Below are 18655 nucleotides of genomic sequence, written 5' to 3'. Positions count from 1 at the left end.
TGCTTGGGGAAGAGGCGGGGCCAGGGTGAGGATTTGGAGAGGGATCAAATAGGGCAGTGAGGGGGCAGGGATTTGGAGAGGGATCCAATACGGGGAAGGGTGGAGTTGAGGTGAGGAGGCGTGAGCCTCTTCTGCCTGTGCTCCAGAGGGCAAAATATCGGGACAATTTGTGTCCCGACTGAACATCAGTTGGGACGTGGGACAAAAAAGTAAATATTGGGACAGTCCTGATAAAATTGGGACACCTGGTCAAGGAATGATGGGAGTCCACAGTAGCTGACGGTTTGTAAAGCTGGGGTTGATAAGAGTGAAATGGAAGCTTGCACAACTGTTTGTGGATCTGCAGCAAACAATTCTGTGTGGCCAAGAAGTATTGTTTTTTTGGTGTGCATGGTACTGTTTGTACATGCAGAATGCTAATGATAAAGCAGAAGTTCAACTGTTGTGAAATGCATTTTATTAGATTACAATTAAAATTCATGGCCCATTTTCTTTTAGTGTCATGGGGTTACAGTAAATTAATTTTTGATGCCTTATTAAATGAGAGAGAGAGAATGGGGAAGAGAAGATTATGGGCCTGGTACATTAGGATGCTGGGATTACTTGTGTTTAATTGTTAGGCACGTGCCTATGTATCTTATTGAATTATGGTTTAAATAAAGCTGATATGCAGTATGTATCTGATAGAAGATGAAGATGATTGTTTGTGCTGAGGGTGATGGGTGAATGTGGCTTTGTAGAAGAGAAAAATAAGTTGCTCCAAGTGCACCTCAGTAATGAATGACTAATGCAATATGGTTTTGGTGGTCCCGGGGAGATTATCTTCAGATGATTTGTGACTGCAGCAGGAGATGAAAAGCTGCATGATAACTGTCACTGGAGAGAGTGGCTCCACTAGTGATAATTCTTTCTAACCACTACTTTAGTTCCTGACACTCCTGCACTTTCCAGTGCCTGGTCTACTCTCTGTGGCAGTGCATGTTTTCTCTGGCGGATTAAGACAACCCCACCTCCTGACAGGATGGGTTTCTGTCCATGTTTTTCTCTTTTGGTGCTTTTATTCCTTGATTGTCTCTTCTGTCAGGTCTGTTGCCCTTCACTGTTTAACTCTTCTTCACTGTCTGTACATTATGTCTCCTTGTCCACCATTCCTTCTCGTCTTTACGTGCTTCCTACCACCAAACAGAAACCCAAAGCAGAACCCTATAAGGTGCTTCAGGCATCCATCTGTCCGCTCTGCATCATGTGTCTGGAGTGTCAGTGACTTGTCCTGCTGTCCATGTGCAACAAATAAAAACAGGTTGTGGTTCCTTCTCCTTCAACATGGATCAGACACACTGGGAGCATTGACCTTGCCATCTGACCCATTGACATGAGGACCCTGAAGGAAGTGATTCTGAAGCAGAGTAAAAAAAAAAAAAAGTGTTCAACCAAAACCTACATTTGTTTCCAAGATCCATGTTTCCATGGAGAAGGACGCCTGCATCTGGGATAAAAGTTCTTCTAGCACATTCTAAGTGGGCCAGCCCCTTAAGATAATGCACTGATATAGTAGATTCTACACATCACTTATCAAAACTTGTAGTAAAATGTTCTGGAAATGTGAAGTTTGGAAAAATATAAAACTGTAAACGATAGAGCTCTGCAAAGAACTTTTTGCGCTGGCTATTGAAAAAAAATAATTAAAACAGTGGGTGGGGGGGCCAGTCGGTCCAAAATGCAAATATTTTGAAACAATTTTAGTGAACCAGAAAGTGTAAAATTCATTTTGAGTTGAATAAAATTTGAATGTTTTGTTCCATTTGAGGGGTTTTTAAAAAAAACTTTTTGAATTTTTTTAATACAATTTAAATAACTAAACAGATGTCACTTAATAGAAAAAACAAATTGATTTGCTACTCAGAATTGTTTTACTATCTTCTAGAATATGCTTCAGATATCTGAGAAGCTCTTCAGAAGAAAAATGAGTGAGTTAGGTAGAATGTCAGTAAAGCAACAAACATTGGATGAACAGGTTAAGCTGATGGTTTGCACTCATTTTTCTTTTCTGTTAACTTATCTCTGCTGAAATACATATAAAGGCAAAAATTATGGCTTTACTTTAGAAGGCAGTCTGAAGAACTCGCTATTGCTAGAGATGAGATGAATTATTTTTTTTAATAGGAATGGAGCCACTTAACATGTCTTATGCCAAGCTCTTTTCCAACCCTTTGCAGAGGGAGGAGCACCCAGACTGATTATCTGATAGGACATGCTCTAAGCCTGTTTCTAAGAACAGTCTCTTTTCATTAGTTTTACAGTCAAAGATTGCAACAGCTTTTCTCTGGTCAAGGTCCTTGTCCATGGAAGCAGACCTCAAGAACAGAGATCTACTCTGTGGAACAACCTGAACACTTCCTGTCTGTTACAACAAATTTATTTTTTGACTGAGAATCCTGTTCAAAGACAGATGGTGCAGTTCTCAGATGTAGACTTTACCTCCTGATTAGAAGCAAATATATTTTCTTCAATGATCCTTTCCTGTCACTGTCTGACTCATCCTGATTTCAGCCTCCCTCTGGAACACAGCCCCAGCCCTGTGAATAAAATAGATTGTAAAGGTTCTATAGAGTCTTTGTAGTTTGATTGCCAGGATCCCTGTTGTTACTTTATAACCTTGATTTACACCTGCAAAAAGAGATTACAAAAACTGTAGCTCTTCAATAAATTGAGATTGAACCTTAGATCTGTACAGTACAGTTGAATCCTCATCGTACTATTCAGAACAGCACAATAAAATATTCCATTTGGGAGAAGATACAGCAGAACCTCAGAGTTACGAACACCAGAGTTACCAAACACTGGTCAATCACACATCTCATTTGGAACCGGAAGTACACAGTCAGGCAGCAGCACGGACCAAAACAAAAAAACAAGGGCAAATACAATACAGTACTGTGTTTAACGTAAACTACTAAAAAAAAAAAAAAGTTTCAAAGCTGTAGTAAGTCTATGTTCAGTTGTAAACTTTTTGAAGAACCATAAAGTTTTGTTGAGAGTTAACATTTCAGAGTTACAAACAACCTCCATTCCTGAGGCATTCATAACTCTGAGGTTTTACTGTATTTGCGTACTAGTTCCTATTGTGATGCACAAACTGTTGTTGCTGAGAACGGTAAGAGAATTTATCAGCAATTACTTTCTTAGGAAAGAGAAAAGGGCTGTTTCTGAGGGTACGTCTTCACTACCGGCCATATTGGCGGTTAGCAATCGATTTCTCCGGGATCGATATATCGCGTCTAGATGAGATGCGATATATCGATCTCCGAATGTGCTCCTGTCAACTCCAGAACTCCACCAACGCGAATGGTGGTAGCGGAGTCGACGGAGAGCCGCAGACGTCGATCCCACGCCGTGAGGATGGTAGGTAACTTGATCTAAGATACTTCGACTTCAGCTACGTTATTCACGTAGCTGAAGTTGCATATCTTAGATCGATCCCCTCCCCTAGCATAGACCAGCCCTGACACTTGGAGCACTGGGCATTTATCTTTTCTGGGGTGAAACTGTAACTGTATACAACAGTATTATTTCAGAGAGTGAATGATCTTTTTTAAAAAAAAAAAAAAAAAAATGTCCTCTAGCTGATAAATTGCTCAAATTTACCAGCCTCCTGGAACAAAATTGGTAATTGTGTAAAAAAAAAAAAATGTCTTGTTCCATGGTGACTTAAATCAATTCTAGGAACTTCAGAGAACACAATGAAAATTCTGGTCAATAAATGCACGAAGAAATTATTGAAATGTTAATATAGGGGTTGCCATGCAAACCAGGGAGGCATTTCCATAGCTCAAATAAACAGTTATATAAAATGATTGTTAGGGTGGTCATTGGGGCTCATAATATCTTGCTCCCTTATACATATGTTTTCTTACTAACAAAAAACTAACATTAGAAAAAATAAAATCGGTCTAATGAACAACTTGTAAATTGTAACTCCACTTGTACTTGTCATAAACTTTGTCTGAAAGACGATCCATTTTGGAATAAGGTATCTAGATCAGTACTGACTTTGGATGTGCAACCTCTTATTTTATTTTTATTTTTTTCTGGAGTACTGGCTAGGTCACAAATCACAGCTATTGGTTCTTCAGTCTTGTCATTCCACATGAATTGCTTTCCAGATTTGTTTCTCTTAGAGGAGAAAATTGCAATTAATATTACATGCATGCACACATCTCCCCAGTCTCTTACTCCAATAATGTGTCACTGTGCGTTGGGGATGCTAAAACTTGTCAGTAAAATATTGAGAACTTACTTACTCATAAATAGCTGGCTGTATTTATATTAATCTCACTTTATTTTTTTACATATTAATATTTTAAACCTACAAGAAGCATTGTTATACTTAGCTAATCCAATGTTAAGAAGTATAGAAACCTCTCACATAGCGTGCCTGTTGTTGTTTGCTGGGATAGATGAATTTCTAGGAAAGTCTGTAATCAGTTGACTTCAGTCCTAGTGAATTAACTTCACTGGGCTGTTAGCAATCAAGCAGTGAGGCAATGTACCTTTTATAGTGGAGGAAAACTGCAGAACTTCCTCCTGCACTTCATCTCATTGAGGTGGGGATGGCTCCTTCTTCCATAGAACAGGCTATGGGCTGCCAGTGAACCCCACAGACCCTCTGGAATCCAGGAGAATCCTGGGTTGATCTGGAAGAAGCCTGGGCCTTCCATGCAAAATCCATGTGGAACTGCTCTGGCTTTGGGGCCCTTGCATGAACCTTCCCCACTCTCCACCCTGATGTGGCTGCATCACCAACACCAAGGAGCCAGCAGAAAATGTTAATAACTCAGGCTGATGTTGCTGCTTCTTAACCATCACTGTGGGGCCAACATGGTGGGCAGGGAATGGGATGTGTGTGCTCCCAATGAAAATGGACTGATGCATGCCTGCTCTAGACCCAACCCCTGACTCAGCAGACCAAACAGCACTACAGAGGCAGGTGACTCTTCTTCCCTCCTCTCTTCCTCTACAGGCTGGATGAGATTCATATGCAGAGATTCATGCTGGGGACACAACTTGGTGCTGGGTGATCACAGTTTGAAGGACAGGACATGTAACTTACCTTTCAATTGTCCAGTCCCTCATTTCTCAAATAGTTTTTCTAGGTTTTCTTCCTCCTTGCTTCTCAAGCAGACATTTTAAGAGAATTGAACTGTTATTAAATGAGAAGCTGGGGTGACAATTTGGAGCACCTGAGATATTGTAGTAATAGGGACGCACCTGTTCATATGAAGAAGGAAGAGCTCTAATGCTACATTACTGTCGAAAGGCTCACAGCAAGATATATTTTAAATGGAGTGTAATTAAAATGATATATTTTAAATGCAATGTAATTAAAATGCTTCTAAAATGCTTATGTTTAGCAATGCATTGTGTTGTATTGAAAGAGGAAAGTAGAATAATAAATTATCATTGCCTTTGGGAAGGAGAGGAATGTGAATAAAGGCTGCCTAGCACGTACAGTGTATACTATAGCCATGTGTTGGGGCAGTTAATTTCTCTAAAGGTTGCACATTTGACTCTCAGAATTATTGATAAAATCCCATATCTGAGGAATACATTAATAGGATTATACTATTGACACTCTCTGAATCAGGAAAATATATATTGAGTAGAGCCGATTGGAAAATTCACGATGCAGCATTTTTCTGTCAAAAAATGCAGTTTCATAGGAAAGAAACATTTATTTGGAATATATGGACTCCCACAACATTTTCAGCGGGAAAAAGGGCAAAGTGAATTATTTCAACTTTCTCATTCATTTTGACGTTTCATTTCATTTCATTTCATTTTGATTCTTCACTGAAATTAAATATCATATATAGACATATTAAAATTAATGTTTTAATATATAAAAGTCTAAACAGACTGACTCTAAATGATGATGTTGAAACAAATGATGATTATGGAAATGACACATTTATCTAACTGAAACCATTTGAAATATTTTGTTTTGATCATGTGAGTAGTGGCACATCAAAACTCTTTTTTTTTGGACTTTTTGTTAAACAGGAAATTTCAAACTTCAGCTTTACATTAAAAAAAAAAAAAAACACAATCGAATCTTAATGTCAGAATTTCCTGTGGAATGGAAATCCTGGTTCCTGGGCAGCTCTAATATTAAGTGTGTATTGCTTTAGGGAGATCGTCTTAATGAGGGATGACTTTAGCTTACCTGCATGTAAACTGGTCCAATATAAATCTGGAGACCAGGTTTGGAGAAGCAATTTCTCAACAGCTTAAATAGTTGATTCTTGAAACAGCTAATTCTGAAGCACACCGGAGGACAGGCTCCTTTCACCATAGCACTAAGTAACACAAAGGAGCTGGCTCAAGTAAATAGTGGCTCAACTATAATTAAGGAATCTTGACCACATTACAAGTAAACTCAGTGTTCTCAGAGAAGGAACTGTACCCAAAACTATTGCATTAACATCAAATGGAGCTTTACAATAAATAAATTAGAAAACTTATCAAAGATGTTTTACAGTCAAGAACAAGGCAATTAAAACCCAGGCTGGAGGTTGTTTACGGACACCATCACTGAGTCACAGAAGGCATTGAGACTCCTAAATGAAAAAGAAAGAAAGATGGTAAGTCAAAACCGGTATTGTTAAATAGCCAAGCATCAAGTGGTAATTTTAGACAATCAGGTATCTTTTAGTAAATGGAAATTCAGCCCAAGTGAAGTCAACAGAAATGAATGTAAACTATGGCAGGTAAAATGTAACATTAACCCCCCAGTTTCATCTGGAGAACAATGAACCTAAAGTGTTGTTAACCCATACATTATTTAAGGATATTGGAAGTAGGATGTCTATAGGAAATTCAGTGGGTCTTTTGGGCCACCAGATGGGTAAAGGGGACTAATTGAGGAAGATAATATCAGAAAATGTAGAGAAACTAAATTATTTCTTTGCATCAGTCTTCATCAAAGCGGATACTGGAGAGAGACTTACCAAAGGCCACCCTTTTCAGGTAATAAAGATGAGAAACTGTCAGATTGAGGTGCGAAAAGAGGAGGTCTAGAACAAGGTGATACGTTAATTAGCAACATGTAGCCAGGTCCAAACCGCAAACACCCAAGAGTTCTGAAGGAACTTAATGAAGTGGCTGGACTGCTAACAAAAATGTGCTGTCTTTCATTTAATATCAGCTATTCTCCTGAACGGTAGCAAAAGTGGTCTCTGTCGTTCAGTATTTAATAATAAAACATGAAGGGTGATCTTGGGAACTACTTCGTCTGTGAGCCTGTGGGTTTAGTACCAGACTTATTGACTAAAACCAATAAGTAAAGAGAGTTATAAACACCTAGATGGACATGATATAATAGCGACAAGCCTGCATGGTTTCCAGAAAGGCAAATGTATTAATCTGTTAGTCAAATAATTCTAATTAAAATATTCTATATCAGCAAAATAATTGGTTGACATTTGTTTAAACCTTTTTCTGATTCTCACTGTGAGAGCTCATCCACTGAGCCTGAATTGTGTAAGGCAGTGGTCCCCAACCTTTTTGTGGCCAGTAGCACATTCGTGTTTTCAGAAGAGTGTGGCGGGCGCCAACAATTACTCACATGCAGGGCCGGCTCCAGGCACCAGTGAAGCAAGCACGTGCCTGGGGCAGCACATGCTATGGGGCGGCATTCCAGCCATTCTGCAGAGTCAGAGTGGTTTTTTGTTTTTGTTTTTGGCTCCAGTTCTGGGCAATGCAGAGAGAAGCTGGGAAGACAGGGAACACAGGTGCTTGCAGCCCCGGAGTACTCTGTCCCCAGCGGGTGTGGAGCCCCAGCTTTTCTCCTCTGCTGGGCTCTAGGTGGCCCCACACCTGCTTGGGACAGAGAACACCAGCGCCCATAGCCCCAGAGTTCTCTGTCCCTGACAGGCGCGGGGCCACGGCTTCTCTCCGGCTTAATCTGTGGCCCCGCGCCTGCCAGGGACCGAGAACACTGGCGCCCGCTATCTGCAGCCTTGGAGAAGCTGGAGAGAAGCCGTGGCCCTGTGCCTTCCAGGGACAGAGAACACCGGTGCCCGCAGCCTGCAGCCCCGGAGTTCTCTGTCCCTGGCAGGCGCGGGGCCACGGCTTCTCTCCCCTGCTGGGCACTAGGTGGGTGTACATAAATGCCCCGGCAGGCGCCATGGCGGGAACCACTGGTGTAAGGGGTCTGTTTGTAATATGGCTGGCCACTATGTCCGTAACTCTTGCAATGTGTAACATAGCTGGGTCAATTAACATTGTTCCATAATTGGATTCACAAGTTTTTGACTGATTACAGAACATAGTTAGGATCACATTGCAAGAGTCTTGTAACTGGGTCCCCTAATTCGCTTGTGTTTGTGCTTTAGGCGAAATGGTTTTGTTTACCCTAAAAACAGAAGACATGATACTCGATTAAGCCAAAAGAAGCATATGATAGAATGTAACATGTTTCATTTTTGTTACTGTCTGGCAATCAAATTTAGGATGCAGTAAATCCCTAACATGCTTAGGGTTACCTCTTCCAAGAAGTTAATCTTTATCGTTGAATCAGAATGTGAAATAAAATGGTAGGGTTTTTGACACTCTCACATATTTTGAGCCTTTTCTTGTTTTTTCTACAATGTGTGATGGTTTCATGGCTCTTTAAAAACAGTGACAAATGAATTGCAAGGAGTTTGAAAAGATATTCACTTTTATTGTACCAGTGTGACCTTTCCGAACTGCAATCACTGTAGCCCGGTGCTTTATGCTGGAAGGGATAGGTTAATGGCTAGAGACTCGTACTTGAAATCACATCTGGAACCCCAGATTTAAATCCTGAGCAGAGCAAGGATATTAACTCACCCCTTTGTTTTTCCCATGCAGAGAAACTGGGCTTTGCACAGAAACAATCACTTGGCTTGATTTGAATTGTGTTCCTTTGTTGATGTACCTATGTCTTTCTGTACTGCAGCTATGTACACTGTGCAGGTGACTAATGATTAGTCTGCATTTACAAATAAATCTTTCTTGATCAATCTGCTCCATAACTGTCTTGTGGAGTAACTATCATCACTGTCTGCTGGTTGTTTTCCCTCCCAGGGTTATCTATTATGTTTTTTGTACATTAAAAAGCATTGTGCATAAACAGAGACAGTTGCTTAACTAATATTCCCACTCCTTCTGAATCTAGTTGCATTGCTACATATTGTTTATTAGAACATGGTTTTCAGCATCAGCAGCAATCCTTTGTCATATGTTTTATATTCTGATCAAATATGACTTATTCACAAGGGTAGTCACAAAACAACCCCTATGGCAAATCTTCTAGTGACCTCTTTCCTTTGAGTAGATACCAGTTATAACTACTCACTGTTTACTCCTTTTCAGCTATTTTCTCATTTAACAAACCATTTTATCACCTAAAGCATGACTTCACTCTTAGTCAATAACCTCTCCTGCAATCTAAAGCTAATAAAGCCACTTGAATTACCTCCATTTATTTTTCTTTCTCTCTGTGTGTAAATATTATCATGTTTGATTATAAACAGGTTGTTTTTCCGGAGGGAAATACAAAGATATAATAAAAGGGTTTGTTTCTTTGTTTTGAACTAGGGAGAAGCACAGGAATAAATCTTTGCAGAAAGAGAAACCATATAAAATATGTATTGTGAGGCTACTCCTTTTGTTTCACTCAAACATTACTTCATTAACAGATCCAAATTATATCCATTTTATCTTATTGACAAAATTGCATTTAAATCTTTATAAATACAGTATACAAAGATTTTTTCCAGTGGATTACCAACAATACACACAGTCATATAAAGAATACACCCATATGTTCTATAGAACTCATTCCAACAAAGCCATCTATAAAGTGAATGAGTATTTTCCAACTGATTATTATTGAGTAGGTTGTCCACTGTCTAAACAAAGTTGATGCCAAAAATCTTTAACAAAAGAATTAAAGGTGCACCTTAATGCAAACAGTGTGGTACAATGTCCAGGACAAGATGAACCACAGGTAATTTGTTAATGAGCAGAAGTAATTGCTCATCATATATCAACACAAAGAGGCATGTCTTAAGTAGCTCCCAGGGAGACATTCCTGATGCATTGTGATTATTATATACTAGATTACTGAGGACATATTAGTCTGTTTGTTTTGTCTTGCTTAGAAAAGCTTTTCTGAAAAACCAGGGTATGAATTGCTTACATTTTTTTCTACTATCATGCCACATGCTGCATGTGTGGTGCATGTCTTCTGCTGGATGGAGCCAGAACTGCTTAGCTGTGTCATAGGTCCTTATTTGCTAATAGAGAGTCTCCTTTTGCTCAAATGGAAGGAGTTTGTGCTTTTGGAGCAGGGAGAGACGATTTCAGTCCATGTTATTGCTATGAAGTTCTAAACTGTAATGCAGCAATCATGGACTGGCAAGCAGCCACCAATTTTTTTTTAAACAATAATTTAAGATATTTCTGTATTTAATGTATGGTTCCTGCCCACTGTCTAGACTCAGTTGTCACAAGCAACTGAGAATTTTCTAACCTGAAAACCTCTCACTTTTTAAAACCCTGAAAATCCCAGTTTGCAGGAGGGCAGATACAAAACACAAAACTCCTATCCAAACCCTGCGAACCACCACCCACAAATGAAACACACAACACACAGTATGGATACACTCTTTATTCCTTTTGCTAACCTAAAGGGTGCTCATCATCCAAAAATGGAAAGCTCACAATTCAGTTAAATACAAAAACATAATAATCAAGTCCCCAGTCTACTACCTGTGGGGCGTATCCCTTATTCTTTTGTAAATCCCCTTTGATGTGTTTCATAAAGGGTTTAACTTGCAGGTACTGAAAGCAGAAATATAGCTGCCTCAGGCAAAGCGTGTTGCAAGCCTTCCGGGGGATACTCCTTTTATCTGGTAAACTGACCCCAAACTATGCAGTTTCCTCCTTCCCTGTCAAGTTTCAACCTTTACTTAGTCCAGATTCGCACTGTTTTTTGTAACTTTCAATTATGGGGGCAAGGGTCCCCCCCTCCCCCAAACAGCTATAGTTATACTGACCCAATCTATAATGTAATTGTAGTGGTACTTGCATAAAGGTGACTATAGCTTAGCGATTTCCCATATGAGAAGGGAAAAGCTATACCAGTATTAAGAACCTCTACAGTATACCAATCTAACTCGATCCATCCTAGGGGAGGAGTTATACTGCTTTGACTATACCGATAAAGTTAAAGCACTTTTTGTGTGTAGACAAGCCTTGTGTGAGGCATGTTAGTTATTTACCTGTATTTCAGGGGGGTAGACATTTTTAGTGACACTGTTCAGGTTAAAACATCTGCTGTGATTACTCTGTGTGTTCATTCCAAAAGGTAACCGTGATCAGGGTCCTACTGGGGAGCCAGCTGTGGTCACTCCATTAGGATGAACTGCAAAGCATGGGGCAGACAATTCCCCAAAAACTGCTGGATAGTCCAATACTTAGATTTACCAAGCCAGTATAAAACAGTGTCTTTATTACCTTACTGGTTACTCAGAAGTCCAAACAACACAGTTCCCTTAAAGTGAACCAGCCTCAGGCCTCCAGCCAAGTATCCCCTTCAAATATGATTAAAATTTTTGTAAATCTTATTTCATCATATAAAAAAAGGTTCTACCAATCCCAAAGGATCGGAACCCCGATAGGCCCTCAGGCTAAAAAGTTTGCCCACCCCTGATTTAAATGCTAGGATGTTCTTTTGATCTCTGAATTATCAGAATACCGCATAGACGGGCTTTACTCGTACATATGTAAACAGGGCCATCCCTAGAGAGTCTGGTGCCCTATGCAGCCCCCCTGGGGTAGGGGCCTGCGCCCAAGGGCTTTGGGAGACTAGAGCAGCCAGTACAGGAAGGCAGCAGGGGTCAGGCCCGTGAAAAGTGGACCAACCCAGCCCCAGCCTGCTCCACTCTGCTCCCCTCTCCCCCCAAGCGTGGGAGCCAGGGGAACCACCCCTCAGCACTCACCAGCGGTGTGGCTGGGAGCCAGGGTGCTCCACTTCCCGCTGCCCAGTGAGTGTAGGGCGGGCCCAACTCCGACCCCTGCTGCAGTCCCCCAGCACCCGTAGCTCAGGGAACAGGGTTTGGGGGAAGGAGGGGTGGAGTGGGGGTGGAGCAGAGCAGGGGTGGGAAGAGGCGGGGCAGGGCGGGGCAGGAGTGGGAGCTGAGGGGAAGGGGTAGGGATGGCCCTGTATGTAAATACACAAAAACACCACCATTACCTCCCCACATGTCTTTTGAGGGTATTTTGCAAGATGTTTAACCCTTTCTGGCCATGCATCGCAGTAACACAATGGGGCTTTTTACATATTGGTAGGTCTCTTTCAATGGGGTATATGGTGATGAAGATATCAAGTTGTTGCACTAGCAGTTGAATTGCACTGTAGTGCAAACAGTAATTGTGTTTGAAATCCGCTATAAAATTATGAAATACACTGAGTAACCTTGGACCATTTAGTGATTTACTTATTTAGAGTATAATCCTTTTTTTTAAATGTACCCAGTATGCTGTTTTTCATTCAACAGAGGCAAATAATGTTATAAAAGATAAGTTGCACGACTTACTCCAAGCAGTTGTGTGCATAGTGAGTGGTGATATTCTCTCCTACAAGCCATGACAGTGTAGAAACATTTCAAGTTATTTACAGTGTGCTACCTAATGCAAAAAGAAGTGCTGCTCTGTTTCTGAGGAGTGCTTTCATCTTAAGATATTAGTAGCATATTGGTTGAAAGATTAAGAGTATCTGTAAATTGTTGCCTATAACCTAACTGCACTTTGTTTAGGACAAATAGGAATGGTCCTGCCCAGCAAGCAGAGTCTCTAAAGCCTTTTGTACTTGAGGAGATGATTTTTCAGATTTTCAGTAATTACCATATTGGGCTGGCGACTGCCTCTCACCAAGGAAACATTCTGTCCCAACCCTTTCCTAAAGCCAAAATCTCTGTTGCAGATGCTGCATCTGAAGCAAACTGGAAATCTGAAGCACCATAAAGCAGCATGCTATGGCACACTGGTGCCATCTGATGGTAAGTTTTTTCTCTTTTCAAATCAACTGAGCTTCCAATTCCAGCCTTCTGAAAATGACATGTTTAGAAACATCGAATGTGCGTGACTTCAGTTGCATAGCCGCAGGTATCTCTCATTCAGCCACGGTGAGAGGTTACTGCACAGAACTGGGAGTCAGGAGATTGGGTTTTTATTCCTGTCAATGACTTCTTGAGTGACTTTTGAAGCTTGTTGCCCCAGGATTAAAATGGGAAGGAGACTTGCTTCACAGTCATGTGGTTGGTCTTAATTATTGTTGATAATGAATAGTGTTCCAAAAGTTAAAGTATGAAGCATTATGTTGTTAAGTACAGTACATTGAACAAATGCAGAAGTACTATGTGTCTTTCTGTATTAAACATTTCTGTTTTTAAAAGCAAGTGTGAATTTAAAACATTACAATATGGCTTCATTTCTTTTTTTCAGAAGTAACTGTCAGTTACAGATATGGCCTTCCTGTGGTAACCCTTATGTTACCCTCAAGAAAAGAGCGCTGTCAGTTTACCATCAAGCCAATGTTAACAAGGGTGGGGACCTTCCTGCAGGATATACAGAAAGAAGATAAAGGAATTGAGAGGGCAGAAGTCTTTACAACAGGTATTTGCGAACTCTGCTGCCTGTTTTAAAATAACCTGAACTTGTCCTTTCTTAAACAAGGTTTAAAGAGTAATTGCCTTGGGCAGTATTCTTTTTCTCAGTCATTGATCAAATTCTATAGAACTAAAGAGGATGGGTGGTTCTTAATTGTTAGTACTCCTTAAGAGCATCATAAATTAATGATGCTTCATGGGTTAATTTCAGTATCTCCCTAGAGAAGCCTGATTAAAAATACAGAATTTGGATCTGTCAATTTAACCTTTTTATGATCTGGTACTTTTCTTTGATACAGTCTTCAAAAAGCTCATCTTTTTTTACAGGGATTTTTAATGCGTCTGGCTTTCCCAATATGTCTCCTACCAGTAGTCTTACAGGTCGCTGCACTGGGTTGGGAGAGAGTCTCTCTCTATGTGACTAGTTGTGTCTGTCAGTGTTTCTGTGAGTATGATGTAAAGGTTGGGAGACAACTTGAGAATAACAATAGGTGAGGCTTTATTTAGCTGGAGGCACAGCTTTTCTTTTCATGGTAAGAAATCTGTCTTGTGGTGTTCTGCAACCAAAACCAAGTGAGTTCCATGATTCTGGCAACAAAATCCTCTGTGGAACAAAGATCTCAATTCTTATAATTCCCTGAATGAAGAAATTCCTAAGGACTTGCTCAAAGATGAGTATATGACCCTTAAATAAGCAATTTGAGATTATCCCATAGGCTTGTTGTGAGAGACTTTTTGAGTGGGTTAGTGACTTTGTTTTACAAACTTAAAACCTCTTAATGAAGAAAATATTGCCATTGGTCTGCTGCTTTTATTTCCTTCAACCCCATATATGTGCTTTCCCTTGATGGCCTCTCATCTTTCTATTGTTTGTTACTCCAAAATATTCCTCTTCACCACAATCTCTTCTACGTATCCTGTCTCCTTCTGTCTGTCAGCATCTCTTTCTGGATAGCCCAGATCACAGTGGGGAAAATTGAGGCTCTTGTATTACTTTCTCTGTTAACAATTCCACTACAATTCCTGTTTCCTAGGCTCACAGCCTCAGTGTTGTATTTGACCCTCTTCTCTTCTTCCCCCTATGTCCAATTTGTTGCAAAATCCTCTTTATTCTTCCTGTATGTTTCTAAGGCTATATCTATACAACCCGCCAGATCGGCAGGCAGCAATCGATCCAGCGGGGGTCAGTTTATTGCGTCTAGTCTAGACGCGATAAATCGAGCGCTCTCCCATTGACTCCTGTACTCCCAGGCGGACTTGACGGGGCAGCATCAGTAGCTGACTCACTACAGGGAAAACACCATAGTAAGTAGATCTAAGTACATTGATTTCAGCTACGTACGTAACTTAGATTGATCTCTCCCGCTAGTGTAGACCAGGCCTAAAAGATTTCCTCTTTGATTTCTCCCTCCCCAAGCCCTTGTCCTGTGGCTTAATTGTCTTTTGCCCCAGATTAATGCAAACTGGACTGTTGTGACCACCGTGATTCCCGCCTCACACCCCTACAATCAATTCAAAATGTTGCTGCCAAAACAATCTTCCTTACCAGCCACTCTGACCAGGTCATGTTGCTCTTTGAATTCTTTCATTGCCTACTCTTGGCCTTTCCAGCAGGTTGAAACGTCTCACCTTCACCTTTGCCCAACACTGTGCTTTCTCATAACTCTGTTATCACCTCATCTTACATATTGCTATCATTTTTTTTGAGCTCAGGCCCTCCTGCCTTAAACCATTCCCTATCTTTGTGCCTTCTTCCATGTTGGCCTTCACACCAGGAAGTTCTGCAGCTCCCTCTCTTGCTGTGTGCCAAGCTGCTTCTGTCAGATACCTCTTTAAAACACACTTCTTCTATGAAGACTGTCAACTGCAGTTCTCTAGTCTCAGAAACATAAAGGGTGCAGTGACCGCGACTCTGCCTCAATTGTCTCTTACCGCCCATGGCAATGAGGCAAAACGTGGCAGTTGTCCAACATGATGGTTCTTAGCTTTGACTAAACCTTCCCAAAAATCTTCTACAAACATTCAGAACTCTTCTGATTCTTCAACATACGACTGCCATGATCTATATTGACCTGTCTGGACTGAGTATTGATAGTTAAACTGTCCCCCACCCCAGCTCCTTCCTTGTACAGACCCCCTCTACAGGCTACTTAACATGGTGGACTCACCCTGTGGCTTCAATCCCTGTATGTCCTGTGATGGTCTCATTCCCCTGAAAGATGGACACAAATGTCTCTTCTGTTTAGGAGAGTCATGTATGCTGAGTCGGTTTTTGGTGCACCTGTCATTCTCCACAAGAATGTGTAAGTCACAGGACATAAGGCTGAAGCTCCATCTTCTGGAGCAGCCTGTGAATGTCTCATGAGACCCTGAGGAGACAAGCTCTAGAGTCCTGTTAACAGGCAAGCCAGCCTTATACAGTACCCTGTCTAATAAACAAGCGATTCCAAAGACTGGCGCACAGAAGATGGTGCTAATAAAGGACTGGGCATGGAAGTAGACCCCAACATTACTGGCACCAAGGCAGCCCTAAAAACTCAGTACTGATCAGGGGCACTCTAAGCAAAATTCATTGTCCTGAAGATAGCCCACATAAATCCTTTAGAAACAAAATCACCACGCCTACTGAGCTACTGATAAACAGCGACAGATTCTTCCAGGCACCTGATTCTGGTGTCGATGCCTACTCTGGATGATCCGCCTCTGGGAGAACCTGAACCATCACTTAGACGCTTTTGAAAATGTTGCTATGTATCTTTATTTCTCTACCAGTGTTTTAATTTAACAAAACATACATCGTGGTAACAAAGACTGCTATTGGCACAACACTCCTTTAACACAAAACCACTGCATAAGTTATTAGAATGTGCATCTTCTGCAGTTTTTGGACTATGAATGAGACATTTTATTTTTTCACATCTAATGGAAAGTTTGTGCTTATGAGCCAGAGATGATGTTTTTAATCAGGGAACTTTTTTTTTTAATAATCTGTTGAAAATAGAAGTTAATAATGAAGGTGCCTTTTTCAACCAGAACTACCCTGTCACTACTGTGGTGTGCTCTACTATAAGAACACTGTTATCTCTGAAGTAGTATATTACCACTTACAAACTTTTACAGTTGTAAGCAGGAACTTAGATTTTCTTCTTTCCAGAGTAAAAGAGCATATCATACTTGAACTACAAAATAGGCTCTTAATATCCTTTTTGTAATTGATTTTCATCCCCCCGACAGGGGTCGGCAACCTTTCAGAAGTGGTGTGCCAGATCTTCATTTATTCACTCTAATTTAAGGTTTCGCGTGCTGGTAATATATTTTAATGTTTTTAGAAGGTCTCTTTCTATAAGTCTAAAATATATAACTAAACTATTGTTGTATGTAAAGTAAATAAGGTGTCAAAATGTTTAAGAAGCTTCATTTAAAATGAAATTAAAATGCAGAGCCCCCCGGACCAGTGGCCAGGATCCAGGCAGTGTGAGTGCCACTGAAAATCAGCTTGCGTGCCGCCTTCAGCATGAGTGCCATAGGTTGCCTACCCCTGTCTTAGAACGTTTTTTTATCCTCTGAATCCATAAAGCGTATGGATTGATTTAAGGAAGGCAATAGTCTGTCTATTTGAGCATGTGAATAAAATACAGGCATTGCAAAAGTTATATTCTGTAACGCTTTCTTATTCTCTGCAAGCAAGAAAACAAATTGCTACCCTCAGAACTGTCTGAACTAGGACATATGTGAGCTTTCACAATAGATTATGCTGTAATGTGGGGCTATCCTCCATCTTTGCGAACAACTAAGTCAGGGCACAATCCTGCAAAAAGTGCATCTGTGAGCACAGCTACCCCAGTAAAAAGTCTTATTGATGTTAGTGGAGTCTACATGGAGTAATTACACTTACAAGTGTAACTGTCTGCTGAATCCAATTCCTATGTATTAAGCTGAGAAAGTTTAATGTTAACCAACCATTCTTCACTTCAGTTCAAGCTTCGCAGTTACTGTGTTGATACAGTGCACAATGCTATTTCAATAACAAATTGCAGATGTCCCTACCAATTCTAGAGGAAATATGGCTAACTTCACGGATGGAAACATCTCAACTGATAAAGTATCTGGCTTGAATTTATTTAACAGTTGTGACATAGTTAATCTTCTCTACTGCACACCTTCAAATACCAAGTAATTGTAACAATGAAGAATAACTTTTTATATTTTCTTTATCAGGAAATTAATATTATACTGACACGTGTTAGCCAAACACTATGGATTATTACATTTTAAAATGTGACACACATGTATTTTAAAAAAAAACAAAACAAGAAACGAATATCCCAGGAAGTTTTGATTTCAATGCAGATATTTCTCCTGTTTTTGCTAGTAGATAAAATGAAAGTAGAAAGATCTAACCTAACACTATTAGAAAAAGATAAGATAACCTGAAGTGGCTTGTTTACTTTACTTAACTTTTTCTGTTGATCTAATTCTAGCACTGTATAAATTTAGACAAATAAAAACTTTTTGTTGACATCTCTGCACCTGCAGTATGATAAATGAGAAGAAAAATTGCCTTGTACAGAAAATTGGTATGTTTTTTTTTCAGGCTTCCAATGCTCTTCTGTTTTTCCTCCAGTTAGCAAAGCATTAGACATGTTAATATAGCTCAATATTGCATGAAATATGAAAAAGAAATCCTGTCTGGCGCTTTCAAACAAGTGTTCCTCTTTGAAGTATTGTTGTCTTAAATGTCATTTTAATGAGACTGCAGAAGCTCATTTACATGTAAATTAGTAAGGTGACATTTGTAAAATGTTGAAAAACTGAGTGGATGTGCGCAATTTAAATTTTTTGGATGAAAGTGATGGTGCTCCAAGTTTGTCACCCTACCCACATAGAGTGGGTAGGGATAGCCAGCTGGTGTGTCAGCTTCTTGAGCTCATTAATAGAAATCTCAGCAGATACTGCCA

General features: G+C 40.2%; 1 protein-coding gene across 3 annotated transcripts in view; it reads left to right on the top strand.

The window, feature by feature from the left end:
• The window catches only part of MCUB (mitochondrial calcium uniporter dominant negative subunit beta), an 86654-nt gene that overhangs the window by 60712 nt on the left and 7287 nt on the right, over positions 1–18655 (top strand). Inside the window, exons 1-4 of one of the 3 annotated variants that reach the window (XM_032784627.2) lie at positions 6575–6641; positions 13013–13088; positions 13534–13704; positions 14949–15002. In XM_032784627.2, coding sequence (XP_032640518.1) covers positions 6639–6641; positions 13013–13088; positions 13534–13704; positions 14949–15002 — 304 coding nt within the window. In that variant the 5' untranslated portion in view covers positions 6575–6638. Of the gene's footprint in view, positions 1–6574; positions 6642–13012; positions 13089–13533; positions 13705–14948; positions 15003–18655 lie in introns of those variants that run through there. The other 2 variants (XM_032784625.2, XM_032784626.2) reach the window with 2 other exon arrangements.

Source organism: Chelonoidis abingdonii, chromosome 5, assembly GCF_003597395.2.
Source record: "Chelonoidis abingdonii isolate Lonesome George chromosome 5, CheloAbing_2.0, whole genome shotgun sequence".
Lineage (NCBI taxonomy): Eukaryota > Metazoa > Chordata > Testudines > Testudinidae > Chelonoidis > Chelonoidis abingdonii.
The sequence above is the reverse complement of the archived record's forward strand: the minus strand, read 5'-3'. Positions and strand labels throughout refer to the sequence as shown.